Source organism: Solanum stenotomum, chromosome 1, assembly GCF_019186545.1.
Source record: "Solanum stenotomum isolate F172 chromosome 1, ASM1918654v1, whole genome shotgun sequence".
Lineage (NCBI taxonomy): Eukaryota > Viridiplantae > Streptophyta > Magnoliopsida > Solanales > Solanaceae > Solanum > Solanum stenotomum.
In genome coordinates, this window is record NC_064282.1 from 101,207,244 (window position 1) to 101,225,495 (window position 18,252).

Sequence of the window (18,252 nt, forward strand, 5' to 3'; positions counted from 1 at the left end):
TGATAGGATCATTGACTAGTTTCACTAAATGAGATATGAACAAGCAACCACAACTTAGTTAACATATAATACACAATTATAAACTCAAGCACAACATAACTCGGACTCCAAGTTCTCACCCTGTTTTACTATGCACAATAAGCATGAATCACCATAACAGAACAAGTCAGTTTGGTTCTCTCATAAAACTCATTCATGTATCAGCATGGTATCTGTTTCCATTGTTAGTGTACCGTTATGGTACCCGTTTCAATAATAGTATGTAACGGTGTGATACCTATTCTAATAATTGAATCTACTGGAATAATACACGTTCTAATTGTTAGTGTAACGACGTGGTATCTTATCCCATCATCAAGCACACAACACAATCACAACCACAACCACAACCACAACCACAATGAATATCAATCACACTAGTACACTCAACTAACACATTAATTGCATGCAATTAACATCATCTTTTATTTCAAATCATGTTATTTTTTTCCTAACCATATATCATGCATGCAATACTAATTAAACAATTGACAAGCACATATAGCATAAACGGAAAATACAAATAACGATCACCTACCTCTAATCAAGCCTTTGTGGCTATATTGAATTTGAGTTTTCCTCTTTTGTAATGCTTTGACTTGGTCTAAAACAATAATAAAATACAACAATCAATGAAAAATGACCTAACAATATCGAGATTATAATCTAATTTTGAACCCTAGGCCATTCTCCTAATCATCCCACCCAATATAGGGTCTTCCTACCATTACTCCAAGTCAAATTCTCTCCTAAGGTCACTCAACAAGGATTCTAAGGTCTAATAATTAAAAGACTAGAGTAATGGAGTAATTAACTTACCTTTAATGATGAAGTTAATGGAAATAAGTTGAATTTCACCCTAGGTCTACAATTTTTCTTCGCAAAACTTAATTGCTGAATTATGAGAGGTTTAGGGAAACTTTTTGCATAAACTTGTGACTAACCCCTCTATAACTTGCTCGACCCGCTATAAAGAGAATTAATCTGCCCAAATATAGCATTCTTTCAACCGCTATAGCAGATCACACAGAGACAGAAACTCAAAACTCCTCCCCAGACTCTTAATTTGCAACACACCTTCGAACTTTGATATTCTAAACCAATCCCTTCATGGAAAATTTGATATCGGAAGTTCTACTCACCCCAATTCACTTTCGAAAGGCCCTATGAATTCCTTAATGTCTTAGCTAATAGAAAACATGATATAAGCTTATATATACTTCCCAATCCATTTTCAAAATTTCGTGACCACACCTCACTAAGATGTCTTCTGACACTAGCCTAGCCTAAAATTTTCAAGTCACTACCCAATTTTTTCACCATGATCCACCCATAACATCCGTAAAGGATCGCTACAATCCCCATCCTAGGTAAAAATCAACCTTTATTTTAAGAAAATGATTTCTCTCCCGTTCCACATTCTATCTTTTCAATTTCTCTCCCAAGTTCAAGAAAAGATAATATGTGTATTCTAATGGTGATAAAACATTAGAATAATGAAAATAAAAACACAAGAATAATTCATAGTGCTAACCAAACTTTCTCTAAAGTTTCAATACTTGACAATCATTAGTAGCCGCAATTTAAGAAAAATATAAGATTTAGCTCCTCATAATTCGATTCTCAAAGTTTGATTCTTCAAAATACATTCAAGAATTAAAAGAAAAAAAAATGTAGAAAAGGACCCTAGTATTTTGTCCAAACAAGTCTTGTACTACAATTAGAATAGTTAAAATATCTCAAAAAGTGTCTTATTTATAGGAGAAAGTGTATAAAATTCACCGCTCTCAGGTCCGCACAAATTGACCACGGACCATTCCACCTGAAGGAGGCTAAAATTCGCTCCCAAGTCCATGGCACAGCTTGGTCGTGGACCTGATTGCCTCACCGAGCAAAATTTCACTTTCCGACTCTGTGGCACTAAGCCAAAACGCGGAGATAAGCTTCACTTTATACTTGTGGTTTCTCTTGAGTTTCTTATTCTTTTTCGATCATTATTTGGTCTCAATCTTCATCTCCCAAGTATTTGATCTTCATTTAAGCTCCATTCACGTGCGATTTCACCCGACAAAATACCTAATCACGTTTGTTAGCATAAAGACATGATTACAACTTAAACATGCAAACATAAGAATTTTTACTCTCAAATGTAGCCATAATATAGGTCTGATTTTGACTTCTAGACATATAAATATACCTAAGATCAATTACTTACCTCTAGAGCTTTAGTGGAGGAAAGATGATGAAGAACCTGCTTTGTACATGTAATGACCCGTTTGATCGTTTTTTATTTTCAATGAAACTTATTGTTTATCCTTACAATATTGACCTGAATTCTTGTATGATTGTGTTTTGACAATTTGGTTTTGGACTTTGAGTTTGAAGTTGAGAGTTTGGTAAATTTTGAGTTTGAAAGGCTATATTGTTAAGATAGTGGTTTTGGGTGTCATTTGGAGTTTTGTGTATCGGAATGGAATTCCGTTGATTCCATCCTTCCCAAAAAGTGAAGTATGATATGTGAGAGTTTTCAATTTCAAATTCAGCGTCTTTTTGAGGATTTGAGGTCCTAAGTAGTGAAATTGTGGAATTTTAACCTTTGAGTTTACTTTGGTCAACATCCGGGGTGCAAATGCTCGGATCAGAATTTTGAGAGTTCTGTTGGATTCATGAAATTATTTTAAGCCTAGGTGAGGTCTTGGTTGATTTTTGAGAGGTCCCGAGCTTAATCTTTTTAGGTGTCCAGTAAGTTTCTTGTGGCTTATGTCTGATCAAGGAGACCTCAGATTCATATTATGACGATTCTTTTGAGTCCAAAATTTTGAGTATAATTAATTTGCATATATGATTTGTGTGTATGGGGTTTCGAACGAATCTCGAGAGTCCTTTCGATGTTGTGAGAGTTGGATGATTTTCTAGTGTCTGTTGACCTCACTTTTGCGAAGGTCAATCCATTAAAGCGAACCTTTACGAAAGTGAAGGGAGCTTCACTTTTCCAAAGGGATCTACTTAAGTGGGGTTCACTTTTGTGAAGTGCGCTTAAGCGAACTTGAGTCTGATTTCGCGACATCTGAGAGAGTTTTAGGCCTGAAATTTTCAGGTTCAAGTCCCATTTTCCTTTTTTGAGCTTGAGAAACCCTTGGAGGCAATTTGTAAAAGGTTTTCTTGTGCTAAATCATTTGGGTAAGCTTTTACGATTCTAAAACTTCATTCCCCTTTGATTATTGATGGATTCTAACATTAAAATTTGGGATTTTGATTGGTAAATGACAAGGGTTTACAAGAACTTAAGTGCTAAACTAAAATGGAGATTTTGAACTGTTTTTGAGTCCTTTTTTGAAATGATTTTTATGAAGATTTCCTAAAGCCTTGAGTATTATTTTCAAGTAGTAAGTTTTGGATTCAAACCTTATTTTCGGAATTGAGTTTTATTTTGATTGATCCACTTTTCAAAAGAATTGATGTAGGTATTGTTGTTTCCGGAAAGTGATTGTGAATAGTTGCTTGTATATAGATCGTGTGGCTTTGGAAGTGATTCAGAAGGGGAATAATCAACTCTTGGAGTGATTATTGATTGATTTAAGGCAAGTGATCTCCTAAGCCTTGTATTCTAGTAGAATTCGTGTATTCCTTCGTTAGTTGTGTGTTGGGAGTAATGAGATGAGGTGAAGGGTTAATTGTCCACGTGATAACTCTTAATGAATAAAAAGGGGATGAAATGAAAAGGTCTTGTGATGATCATGATATTTGTGAATTTCCTTATTGTAACCCTTATTGATTGATTGATGAAATGCTTGATAGCATGAAAGTGAACTTGAGTTGTATAAATGGTTGTCTCTTCCATGTGGTATGATATTGCTTGTGTGCATTGATTATTGAACACCATGATGAGACATGTGATAGTTTTGATGCCGAGGTCTTTGCCGGCAAGTGTTTATCATGTCGAGGTCTTTACCGACGAGTGTTATGATGCCGAAGTGTTTGCTGATGATTGTTATGATGTCAAGGTTTTTGCCAGCGATTGTTATTAAGTCGATGGGAAATAGTTTCGGCTAGTGATATAAATTCGATGGAAAATGATTCCGAGTAGTGATATTGTGCCGATGGGAAATAGTTCTGGCAAGAGGTTGATAATTGTGATTTGATGCATTTCTATGTTTATGTGATTGATGTACTTGTTGCGTGTGATTGATCTACTTGACATTGATGTTGGCTTACTTGATTCGTTTTGTTCTTGAATTGTGACTATCGAACTGTGAATATTGAGCCTTGTGAGCCGTGCATTGTAGAACTGTTAGATTGGACTGATTTTTGTGCAGGTTGTAGTTTGAGGAGGTTCGATAGGAGTGTAAGGGGTACTCGATTTCTAGCTAGATGTTTTGTTTATTAGGTTGCTTACGGGGTACCATGTTGTTTGTACTCACGGCCTTGCTTCTACACTTGTGTAGGTTTTGAGCCTAACCCGTGCGATCTCTTTCTCTTCCTTTTGATTTCAAGGCTTGTCAAGGATTTGAAGAGGTAATTGCTTGTTACTTCGGCGGGCCCTCTTTTTTCTTTTCTTTATACTTTGTTCTATTTGGAAAACAAAGACTGAGACTTGCACTTATTTCTTAAATTACGTACTTTATATATTTAGGGGCTTGTACACATGATAACCAAATTTTGGGGGTTTTAATAGAAAGAATTGACGAGCAATTTATTTTATTAGAAACTATATTCATTAACCTTTCATTTGATACATATATATATAGATCATCACATAACTTATCAAAGTCTAGGAGATATACTCATTAAAAGTTGACCCTTTGAGAAAAAGTCATTTTTAATATCGCTTTCGACTTAACTTAGCTATTAAAACTTTTATTAACCCGTAACTTTATAATAACATAATAAGCACCATAATATGTTGATCTCTTACCATAAATACTCATTCTTGACCTTATCTTTTCGAGGTCATACAAATTCATCGACATTTAGCTAGGGTATACCAATAAGCTAGACAAAGTTACATTTCCTTTTCTTTATATTTGTACTTGTGAAATACACATACATATAAATACACTATCCATTGAATGAGAAATACACACAACATTTCCCACTTTTCTTCTCTCTTAATTTATTTATATATATATAGATAGAAAGTAACAAATTAAGAAATTATATATTGGGGAGCTAGCTGGAAAAGAATAAGATTCAGCTTTTCAGCAAGAGAGACAACACAGACCAGCAATGGCTTCCATTTCTGAGATCACTCATTAAAAAAATTCTCTTAGGTACAAGCATTTGAACTTTTGAAGTATAAGTATACTACTTGCTTAAATAGAGTTACGCTGGTATTAGTAATACATGAATTAATTATAAGAAAATTTTTCACTATATTAAAAATAATCTTTAGTGTCAAATACTTAATTGTTGCTAAATATGTACTTTTAGCAGCAATTCACACTCTTTCGCTGTTCGACCGAACTCGTTGGCTTCGCGTCCACCGAAAGTTGGTAACCTTCGACACCGTCAGCATTTGTAGTTATCCATAAAGCCTATATCAACACACTGAATCCAATGACAATTAACTAATACTAATAAATATTTTAACACTTTTTGTTAATGAGTATACTTGTTGCCGCTAAAAGCGATTTTTGATTTAGTGTTTATGTATTATTTTATACAGAGTTAAGTTATTCCATCATTTATCCTGCATAAAATAATATAAGATTGCCTAATAAATTATACATATTGTATTAGTTATCCAGGTCTTTTAATAGAAAATCAAATATCATATTAATTTTATACATGAATAATTTACCTCCTAATAATCAACTACGTATTAAACGTGATATCACTTATACGTAATTTTGACTCACTTTCAAAACAGCTACCAAATGACCCCAAAATTATTTAATTAGATAAGTCTTTTTGAATAGAGAGATGATAGTACAACAAAGTTGTAGAAATAATTAGTAAATTAATTAGACAAGTCATTAGAGAAAACAGGACAGTTGGTTTGCAGGGAGGGTGGGAAGCACATGCTCCATGCTTCTGAATAGTAAAAGCATTTGGGAAAGGGAGAACTCTGAGATATCAGAGGAGGAAGGGAATGTTTTCTGTGGTTCTTGGGTTTAGTGCTTATTTTAAAAGAAAAAAAATGTCATGTATTCCAAAACCCACCCTTTTATGTCATTCATTTCTTTATAATTGCCTATTAATTAATCACTTGGCTATTTTGATAGCTGGTTTGAATATGAGTTAGGCATGTATTGAATTTCAGATAAGTAATATATTATCTTTGATAATTGATTAGAAGATAAATTATTCGTATATAAGATTAATATTGTATTTAGTTTGCTATTTAGAAATTCATATAATTAATACATATATAAATTACGAAAGAATTTTTGAATTATTTTATACAGGATAGAAAATGAAATAACTGATACTTGTATAAACATAATTAATGCATGCATACAATAATACATAAATCTCCTGTAATTAATCTCTATATCGCTAATATTTGCATAACTCTCATCAACAATCTATATGTTGCTACTTCTTCGGTTTTAATTGGTTTATCTTACTCTAGTTCGTAGGTTTAAAAAATATATCACTTTCTATATTTAATACTCTTTTTATCTCAATTTATGTAACACATATGTCTTTTCAAAAGTTTTTTCTTTTTAAATTTTATGTTAAGTCAAATGGTGTCACATAAATTGGAATGGATAGAATAACTCTTTGCAACAAACATCATACATGATATATTAAAGACCAAAAAATTTAAAGAATGTTTATATAAATTTGGTTAAAAATTATGACAAATAAATTAAAACGAAGGGATTAGTGCAAAGGCAAATTATAAACTAAGGCTGGATGGTAATATAATTATTCTTTTTCCAATCGTACACATATTTCAACATGTATACCATTGTTAATTACTCACTTAAGGAAAAAGATATGGGTAATTCAATAAAATAATACTACAAAAATTTAATGATTCATAGATCAATATTCTCAATACTAGTAAATATCATATGAAATTCTTAATGAAAAGAATTTAATTAGTAAGATAATTAGATATCTAATCAAACATGAATTGAGTGCAAAAAAAGAATTTACGAATTCCAAGCAAGGATTAGATGCCCAAAAGACATCGAATAAAAGCTAAAAGGGACCTTTATGTGATATCTGGAAAAAGAGATAACTTTTGTGATAATTTTGGGGCTGACATTATCCCCCACCCCCACGCCCACCCCCAACAACCCACCCACCCCACAAATGCAATTTTTTATATAGGTGGAACATGTATTTGTTTCATTAATTAAGTCAAAATATTACTATTGTTAAACAAAGAAGAATATATTCTAAAGTATAAACATTGCTTAACTTTTTGATGCAACGAATAGTGTAAAGGATTATTTTTTTTTCTTTATCAAGTTACTTCAAGTATAATTACAATTAACAACTCATATAATGATAAGTAAATATAGTTAAGTAAGGAGGGGAATCAATCTATTACAATTAAAAAAAAGACTCTCTTCTATCTCAATTTATATATGTGTTCATTATAATTCTCTTTTTATTTTTTTTAAATGCCATACTTTTTGTTTAGAAATAATCTATTTCTCAATTTACTTTAATAAGATGATTATAGCCAAATATAATAAGTAACTTATTTTAATTTATGTAATTTTTAAAAATCTTTCCAAAATTTCTTGATATTTTTACTGTTGGATCAAACCCTGCCACATAAGTTATGACAAGTAATATCATATTAAAACAATTGACTTTGCAGGTCACTTACCATTTTTTCTTAGTTTTACACAAAATAAATTTTCGTTTTTACATGTAAGAAATCTTGAAAGAAAAAAAAAGAAAAAAAAGGGTCATTTTCTTCTAGTCATTTGTTAGTGGCGAGGAGATATTAATTCTGACATATAATTTTCACCTCTCTTCCTAGAAGCTCCCACCCTTTTTTTACTCCCTTGATAACTCAAACTCACAACCTTCTGATTGAAAATGAGGGGTACTTACCATTCGAACAACTCTCTCCTAGATTATAATATAAATAGAGATGTGCTAGAAGAATATAATATAAATAAAATACTATGTCTACAAGTGACTTACCACCATCTATTTTACCCCTATGGAAAAAGAAAAAAAAAACAAATTTCATCCCTTACAAACTTCCAAACAAAGAGAATTAATGGAAAGTGAGATTCGCAGGTAGCTAAGTATTATTCTCCTTCTTGTCCCTTTTTATGATATTTTGTCCATCATAAAAAAAATAACATATAGTATATATATATATATATGTATATATATTATTACTAGAAAATTTTCTTCTACTGGTCAATGGATATCTCTATCTCCATTATTTCAAGAAAACATGTTTTTTCTTCCCAAAAATATCACTAAAACATATCTCTCTTCTTATTTCTATGGCTTACATTAAAGAGATCAAGGTAATTTTCAGCGATATCTCTTTCTTCTCGAGGATATCAACATGACTATGATCAATCCTTGTGAAAACATTTCTAGAGAGAATTTAATTCGAAGGAGTACTAGTGTTTATGGTTTTGGTTTAGGTGATTACGAGAGTAATTTTAATCTTATGACCCGATTAGATGCAGAAGATGATGAGGAATATTATGTGCAACGAGATAATTCATATGTTTTAGGGTCGGATCTAGCAGTAATGGCTGAAGATGAGTCAAGAACCGGAAGTATTAATGAAACTGGTTCGAGTTCCAAAGATAACAACAATGATAATACTAACAACAAAAACCACAAGGAAGAGGAAGACGAAGAGGAAAAAGGGTGGCTTCAGTTAAGTATTGGTGGGCATACGTATATGCCCACCAGTAATAAGCCAGAAGAGAATTCTAGAAGATCAACAGGTGGAAGTGGATTAGTGGAACTTGATCTATTGCCAACTGTTAGTTCCCAACAAGGGAAACCAACAGTACATATAAATGAATTTCGAGCACCACCACCACCATTACCACCTCGAAGATATCAACAACAGTTTCTGACTACTAGTACTGCTACTACTACATCATCGTCTTTGTTTTTACAACAATATCCAGGGATGGGTGTAGGAAGTAGTTCTACGACAATGTTTCCACAACAACAAGAGATTATTAATTGGGGTTTTAGACCTATGACCGCGCCAATCCAACAGAATATGAATCTGTCTCTAGTGTCATCCGGTTCACATTTTGGTCCTGGACCATTCCCAATACTGGGAGGGGTTCCAGGACCAAGTTCTATAGATTTTCGGGTTGTTCATCCACCTCGAAGACCACATTCTGGGTTATGGTTTTCGCTACTACCATCCTCAAACCAGTAAGTAAATACAAAATCAAAAAAAAAAAATCGTTGCTAATTTGTTGTTAAATTGCTAGTTTTGATAATTTATCTCTAATTCATACTACTACATAAGATTAGCAACGAATTTAATTACTGTTTAGCTACATAATTTGTGTTTTTTCTTTTTCCTATAGCTTATTTAGTTTCTTTCCAAATTATCTTCAAAATATGATTGACTAAATTTGTGTACTTTTGCCTTATGATGCAGAACAAAAGAACCCTTTTTGCCACAAATATCCAAGAGCTACCTTAGGATCAAGTAAGTCAAAATCTACTTGTTTTTTTTTTGTTTCATTATAATTTAAACTTCATATTTCTTTTAATTTTGGTTAACATTTTAATTTATTTCATTTTTTTTTTGGTTATTTTCATAATTGTTAAAGAGATGGGAGGATGACAATACGACTAGTCTTGAAGTATTTGGTCAATAAGCTACAATTGGAAAATGAATCAGAGGTATGTAACCCACCATTGCATTTCTATATCCTTGCTGGTTGATTTCTTAGATGGTCACTCGTTATTATTTTTGAAAGTCATAAGCTTCTTCTTGATTCTTATTTTTTTCATCAAAGAATGTGATTTAGCTTTCTGATATAATAACTATAGTTGAATTAACCATCAGAGAAATTAACCGACTCAAATTTTATTAATGGTTTTTGAAAAAATGTTTCATGTTTGCTTGAAAAACCGTTAACTATAGGACTTCAAGAAGAACTAATAAGACCAATATAATGTTTGAACCATTAAATCCATAACATGTTAATTTACAATGGTTGGTGTGGGGAAAAAACATGAAAGAAACAGCAGAACTAATTAATTATTAATGATTTTATTTAGGGTAATATTCATTATGGATTGAGGGAACTTCATAATTAGGTGGGAGGTACATTTTCTAGGTAGCCATCCATCTTCATTAATTCTTTCTCTTTTTGTATTATTAGCTTAAGATCTTTGTTTAAACTACTTATAATTAAGGAAGTGCATAGTAGAAAAAATATATGCAGGGATTATTAATTAGCACATTGTTATTATTCTATTATTGAATGATTTTAGAGTATGGACAAAGTAAGAAACACAAGAAAAAGAAAACTACATGCTACCTTATTAGCCCCAAAATCACTCAAATATTCTTTCTTAATAGGAATAAATCTTTGCACTTTTGATGACTTTCACGGTTCGTTTCTTTTCATTTACTTCCAAGAAAGTAACATTTCCAATCTTTGTGGAATGATTCATATATATATATGCGAATTTAGAGCGAGTGTTGTAGGTTTAACTGTATTTGTGTCTGAAATATACGTAATAGGATTTAGTAATAAAAGTGCTTTCTTTCTAAAAGCTTAAGCTTTTGAATGAAATGATTCACATACTTTAAGATTGTATTAAAGTAGATAAAAGGTTCTGAGTTCAAATCTCACCGTTATCCCATAAGCAGAAAAACATGTATATGCCATGTGTTTGGTTCATGAATAAAGGAAAATCAGACCTACATATGAGAGGGTGTATTGAGATATAATATACTGTAGTTAAATAACTAATGAGATGATGTCATACTTCAATACAAAATTGAACTTATTTCTATTCGAATTTGTGTATATAGATGAAAAACATTTATAAAATATACATATAATAAGATTATACTTACTGAAAGCGTAGTTGCTTGCTTTCCTATATAGATTCTGGGTCATAAGTATATAGAAAAGTCACTTTCTAAATTAGATAATTTTATAAATTTAATATCCTACCTAACATATTTAAGACGATCAAATTCATAAATCATTTTGATATATTATGCATATCTTTAGTTAAAATTACAATATCTTTTAAAAAAAAAATTACTTTATTAAACTTCGTATACAGTTAAACTAAAACACATTTTGGAATATAGATGCCTAGCACATCTATTTAGATGAAGCCTTTTTTCCCTCATTATACCAAACAAGTCCATCGCTTAAAGCTTCCAAAGGTTTCTAAAACTCGTATAGTGATTGGAATTCTCTTCCTTTTCTTCCCCCTTTATTAGTGAAGAAAATAATAAAGTTCTAATTTTTTTCAAAAGCTATTACTGAGGAATGGTTCAAGTATTATATTATATAAATAAATGCATTTCTTGAGCAGAGAAACTATCGGTAACAACCTCTCTAAGATAGGGGAATTAGGTCTGTGTACACTCTACTCTGTTGATATCCCATTTTATGAGACTACACTAAATATGTTATGTTGTTATGTTGTTGTTGTCGTCGTATTGCACATATGCACTCTTCCTCATTTAGACTTACATATTTTCTTCTATTATTTACCTGATAATGATCAGAAATGGTTTTAAAATTAAAAATCTTAAATTAGGTTTCCAAATTATAACATCCATCACTTTAATTCCATCTTTTTTCTATTTCATTCATCTTGCTTCTAATATTTATGTGCGTGAAAGAATAGAATGGAAAATGGCTTATTTGTATTTTTTGTACACTAATATGAATTAATTATTTCAATTTTTGTTACATATATGGTGTTGTAGGATATGCATATGAATTTATTAGTTAGTTAGCCAATTGAGCAATTAAAAGGAGAACTTATATTAACTTATTATTTCAATATCCCAACAACTTCTCCTCGATAACCCTTAATTAAACCCAACCACAAAAGATTAATTAATAATCTAAATTGGAAATCAATAAATAATTACATACAAGAATGTCAAGTGATTTGCATGCATGTAGACAAAAGAAACAGTCAATCATATAGTTGTTTCCTCTTAAGCTTTTTTATTTTATTTTGATGTTAGGATCCTTTAAGATTCATTCCATATTAATGATTGATAATAATATCTGTTAAGAACCAGCTATAAATTTACATCAAATGTTATTAAATAATTAGCTAAAAAATTCTCTTTTCCAAGTTGCTTCTATAGAATAAAATAATTTTTCTTCACCTACCTAAAATAATAACTTGTATTAGGGTTTTTATCATAAACACATACAAAAAAGATACGACTTTGAATGGATTAATGTTTAAGTTGTTAGGATGTATGACATATAACATTATTATATTTCTTAAACATTCCATACATACTATTTATTAGGACTCATTATATGTATTTACGATATGTCAACCCTTGTACCCCGACTAATTCGAAGCCACATGGTTTATTTTATTGTTCTTTCCTTGCACTACATAATCTCTTTTTGTGTTCGGTGTACAGTATTCATATTGGAGTCGAATTAATCCATATTCCTTCTGCATAGGATCCATTTGGAGGAAATTAAAACAATAAGATTATTTCATATCCAGGGGTCAAAACTTAAATCTCTTGTTACGATAGAGACAATCTTATCTGCTGCACCACATTCTTTGGTGGTGCAGTACATAATAGCATATCCTTAAACGAAGTACTAATACAAATACAATTTAAGTTATATACACTGCTGCGAGATCATTCAAATGATATAATCTTGAAAATACGACAGGTTATACTAGCTAAAAGTGGCTTGATGGTATAAAATTTAGTATATAACTTAAAGTCTTAAACTCATATAAATATACATTTCTTTAGCGCAAAAAATGCACCTACATGTACCAACAATCTCTATCTAAAGTGATAAACTCAACGAAAATAATTTTTTTAATTGACCTAACATTATTATTAATTAGTTAATAAAAATGGAGCTATTTCTAATTCTACGTGTTACTTGTTGCATATATATATATATTATAAGCATTGAAATTATGTAATTGTGGCATGCTTTCGTAGAATGTATAGGTTGTACTTGTTTAATAATGTTGCTTCTTAATATTCACGAATGGGTACATTATGTATCATTGCCGTCTTAATGTTATTATTATTTGGCCTTTATTTGTATGTCCTACCCAAGTTGACTTGAGTTTTTGGTTATCATGTCTTGTGTTTACTCAAACTTTCAAAAAAAAAAAAAAAAACAACCCTCTAACACGTCATGGCAACTAAGTGACAAATGATTAAAGTTTTAATGGTAGGGAATATGATATCAATGATAGTTCATACCATAATTGTATATATATTTTCTCTTTCTTTCCTTAATTTGCATTACCTAATCATATGTATTGCTTACATCTAAGTTTCTTGGAGGTTTAAGGGGTTGTTTGGTACTAAAGTTCAGTATCAATACTATTCTTATACATCCTATCAAACAATCTCTAAATATTGTTGTTTACTTAGTTATATTCTGAACAGACCTTTTGATCATGTGCTTACTTTGATTCCTTTTTTATGAGTCAAACGGATGGAAATTCTGTTAGATTAAGGGTGGTGGTGTGACTCGAACCCAATAGGACATTTGCCTGCTCTGATTTCATATTATCTATGATCATCTAATCTAAAAGCTTAAGTTATTAGAGAAAATAGACTCTTATTTACTTAATCATATTCTCAATGGAATCATATGAACATATATCATGAAACAAGCACATAAACCCTTTCTTTTTACCCTAAAGTTTAAACACGGAAGAATCGTAGGATTTTAGATTTTCCAATAGAAAGATAGATTTCCAAAAAGCTTACTATCTTTTCCTTTTTTTACGGTCTAATTTGCGCTTAATAACGATATTTGTTGAGGCAAATGTAGAATAGTGCTTTTTTTTTTTGATGATTTTTTTTTTTTTTAATCCCTCCCTAGGAGCTCTCACCCCTTTTGCTTTCTTGGTGACTCGAACTCACAACCTTCGGGTTGGAAGTGAAGGGTGTTTACCATTCGAGCAACTCCCTCTCGTCGTAGAATAGTGCATTGAGTTTTAACAAGGGAAAAAGAAGTGATCGTAAATTCTCTCATAATTTGTACACATAAATTAGTTATGTGGGATTGATTCTAAATAGCTAACAAAAAATCATATTTGGTGTGTATATAGAATTTTATCTGTAACCCAAAAGAAATAATGGAACCAAACAGGGTATAAGATATGTATGATTTAATACATGAATACAACACATTCTAACTAACTATCAAATGACTCTTAAATACTTAAAAGTTTGTTCTTTTTAACATTTTAAGTTTTTAGATCAGATAATCAGATTTTTTTAACATGATATCAGATCAGACATAAATCTTAAATTTAAATCTTTGCTATCAACACACACCACCCCAAAAAGCAAAATATATATTTACGTGTTTAGTCCATAAAAAAAATTAGGTCCGCACGTAAGAAACACGTCATGGTAAGCCCTAGCACACTAAATTTTTGCATGGCCTTAATTTGCCCTTATCAATTATCATCATGACTCTATATATGACAATAAATTTCGTCATGCTTTCGTTCATTTCAACTCAACTATCCCATGGAGGATTGTAGGACCCAATACCCTCTTATTTTCTCATAGATAATTAATATATTTAAAGTTTAAACCCTTCCTTTTCTTCCTCTCTTTTCCTCTAAGTGGTGCACTTTGACAGAATCAAAAAGAAACTTTTTGTCCATTTAAAAAGTAACCCTAAAGAAAATAAAAAACCTAATTTAGAATTTAAAATTTATATATTAATTTTAAATAATAATAACTGAATTTATAACTAAATATTTATAAAAAATTTAATATATGTATAAATATAACTAAAAGCTACCATGTTATCGATAAACTGTATCTGAAGAGCTAGACCCGTCTCGAGAAAATAGTAATACAATAAAAGAAAGAACACGTCGGAGGAAAGCAATGCATGATCTATTAGTTTATAGCAAAATCATTACGAATGGTTCAAAAGAGACAAATTAGAAGAGAATAGTTAAATATTAATAATAATAATAAATAATTGTATTAATATAGCCGACAAATTAAGAAAAGTAATAAGGGTATAATTTAATAATTATTTAATTCCGTTTAATCAGGATGGATAAAATGATCTTTAAAATAATGAATTTAAAGTCTCATAATTATTCATGAAGGAATATTGACCTTCATTTCACAATTTTTTTTTGTCATTTTTCCTATTTTTTTTTTTTTAAAAAATAATCTAAGTTTATTCTCTTTTGAAGAGTTGATAGAGAAAAAGTAACGTGAATGAGACGTGCATGAATATAGGATCATAGGTTATAGGACAATAAAGTGATATGTACAAGTCATGTAGAGTTTATTTTGTTTACTTTTTTTTGTTTTCCCTTTTGTAGATACAAATTAAGTACTCCACCTTCCAATTTTTGTGGTGGAATTTGATTGACCATTAAGTTTTAAAAAAGAAAAAAAGATTTTAATTTGTGATTAAAAATAAGTTATAGATGTATATGTATTTGTAAATTATTTTACTAAGAAAAAAATAATATTTTAGAACTAAATTGTTACTTCCTTCTTTTTATTTATTGTCCGTCCAAAAAATAACATTATTTTAGTATTGATACTTTAATTTTTGATATTCAAATTATCTTTAATGAAATTATTTATAGTCATACAATAACATCTACTAGTATCTTATTTCAAATCACAAATTTAAAAAATTTTCTTTTATTTCTTAAATTTTATGTCAAGTCAAGCATATTCACATAAATTGAGATGAAGAAGGTACTAATTATGAAATGATATCAGTTTTTTATCTTTTGGATAAATTAGAAATAAAAGTGTTGTAACATAAATTTACACGGAGGGGGGGATATTTTAAGGGATAGTTACCAATATATACCGTTCAACCATCTAATTTATTAACTATGAACGTTGTACACTCGATTGTATGGTACGTATATGTTGTGTTTTATGTATATATGTATATTATAGGTATATGTAGGTATAGTATATGTATATTAGTATAAAAGTATACACTATTTATATTCCATATACATATTTTCTTTTTGTTTTTTTTTTCTCCCTCAAATATTAATCTGTCAATTCTAAGGATAAAAATAATTTTCTATCAATTACTAAGATATTGGAAATCTTTACCTCATAATCAGGGAGTACACATATTTATTTATTTGAAGAAGTCTAGGGTATAATCATTCTAGATTAGAAGCAAAGTCTAAGTGGACCTCTAATATGATTAAAGTTTGTAGTAGTTTTCAACCATGGGATAGGTGGGTTGCCCGACCCATTTGGTCTGTTCTCACTTACTTTTTTTTTTTTTTTGCATGTTGATTTCACACGTGTATACATTAATAATATACAAAATAATAATTATTAGTGTAATTTAATGTATTATAACATGTTAGTTATCTTATTTAGATATCAAACTATCAATTAATTCCATTAATAATGAGTTGTTAAAGTGGATTCAAAATGTTTGCAAACTCTTATATTTACCTTTTTTAGCCAAGCATTTAGCAAGTTGCTTTCATAAGTTATGTCCATCATGTCAAGTTGATTGTCATGTTATTCATGACTAAAAAATAATTAAGCATTCATACTATGTAACATTGATCCTTTCAATGAGAAAAATGAGGGTATGGAGTGGTTCCTTCTAAGTTGATCTTACGCGATGCAAATTAAAATTAATTGAGACATTCCAACGAATATTAACTGGTGAGAGTGAGTAACCAAAACAAATCGTTTCATTTCGAATGGGTGCAACATCGGTGTGAGCATGGGCTGAACTAAGGTATTAGAAGGGGGTTAAGGGTGAAACTAAGATATATATATCATAGAGTCTCTATATCATATCATATGTGAACTTTCTTGGCTTCTTATATGTTTACATCTTAATATTTTGAATTCTCTAAGTGGAAATATTAGTACGAGCATGAGTGGAACTAAGGTATCAAAAGGGGGTTAAGGGTGGAACTAAGATATATATATATATATATATATATATATCATAGAGTCTCTATATCATATTATATGTGAACTTCCTTGTCTTCTTGTGTGTTTACATTTTTATATTTTAAAATCTCTTAGTGAAGATATCAGTACGAGCATGAGTGGAACTAAGGTATCAAAAGGGGGTTAAGGGTGGAACTAAGATATGTATATATATCATAGAGTCTATATCGTATCATATGTGAACTTCCTTGGCTTTTTGTGTGTTTTTCATCTTTATATTTTGAATTCTCTTAGTGAAAATTTTGACTCCACAATGATACATGATTTTTTTTCACTAATATAATGGTGATGTTTGGTGCATGTAATGAACAATTTGACTCTTATTCAACTCCAGATAGAGATAACATGTAGAGGCCAACAACTCCAACCATTCTTGACTTTGCAACATGTTAGAGATCATATATGGACTACTACTACTAATGCTGCTGACAATATCCTCACTTTGCTTCCTTCAGAAACTTCTAATCATGTCATGGTTCTACATTATGCTAGAACAATTGCTCCTCAAAATTAACATGCCACAAATACCTCGACTTTTTTATAACAAGTCCGAGTCAGAGTCAAATAGTAATGACTCAAAACATTTCATCTTACACTATTTTCGGAAATCCAAGGATTTTATCTATGGATATGTAAATTACAGGATTTTCAATCCTAGCAAAAAAGGAAGGGAAACATGAAAGTCAAACAAGGCCTTCTATTACAAAACGAACTCGAGAAAGCTGATGACGAGAATTTCTAATCGTCAAAAAAAGAGTACTTAATTATTTCATTTTTTTATCATGGTATTATTGTTAAACTATTGTTACTCAATCCACTTTTTTTCCCCCCTTCCTTACTCACCTTATATTGATTGCTTTTGGCTAGTGCTTGTTAATTACCTATGTCATCAACAAAGAGTAGTTTTTTTTCTTTCTTTTGGAATTGTATTTTAATGCCATCAACATTAACATAGTTTTAATATAAGTTGTTACCCCAAAACTATGTGCATCATAAAGTTTTGGCTGATAAGCTTAATCACCAGATTGTATTACTTACCTAAAACATAAGGGTGTGGAGTCAAACCTCCCCCCCCCCCCCCCCCCCCC

The 18,252-nt window shown here is 30.5% G+C and overlaps 1 protein-coding gene across 1 annotated transcript; it reads left to right on the forward strand.

Moving 5' to 3' along the window:
* Nucleotides 1-8,345: 8,345 nt before the first annotated feature.
* Nucleotides 8,346-17,842, forward strand: LOC125877372 (protein LAX PANICLE 2). Its single transcript, XM_049558687.1, has 4 exons — nt 8,346-9,375; nt 9,608-9,658; nt 9,783-9,855; nt 17,499-17,842. The coding sequence occupies exons 1-4, from the start codon at nt 8,534-8,536 to the stop codon at nt 17,676-17,678; spliced, it is 1,146 nt and encodes a 381-aa protein (XP_049414644.1). The 5' UTR covers nt 8,346-8,533; the 3' UTR covers nt 17,679-17,842.
* The last annotated feature ends 410 nt before the right edge of the window (nt 17,843-18,252 follow it).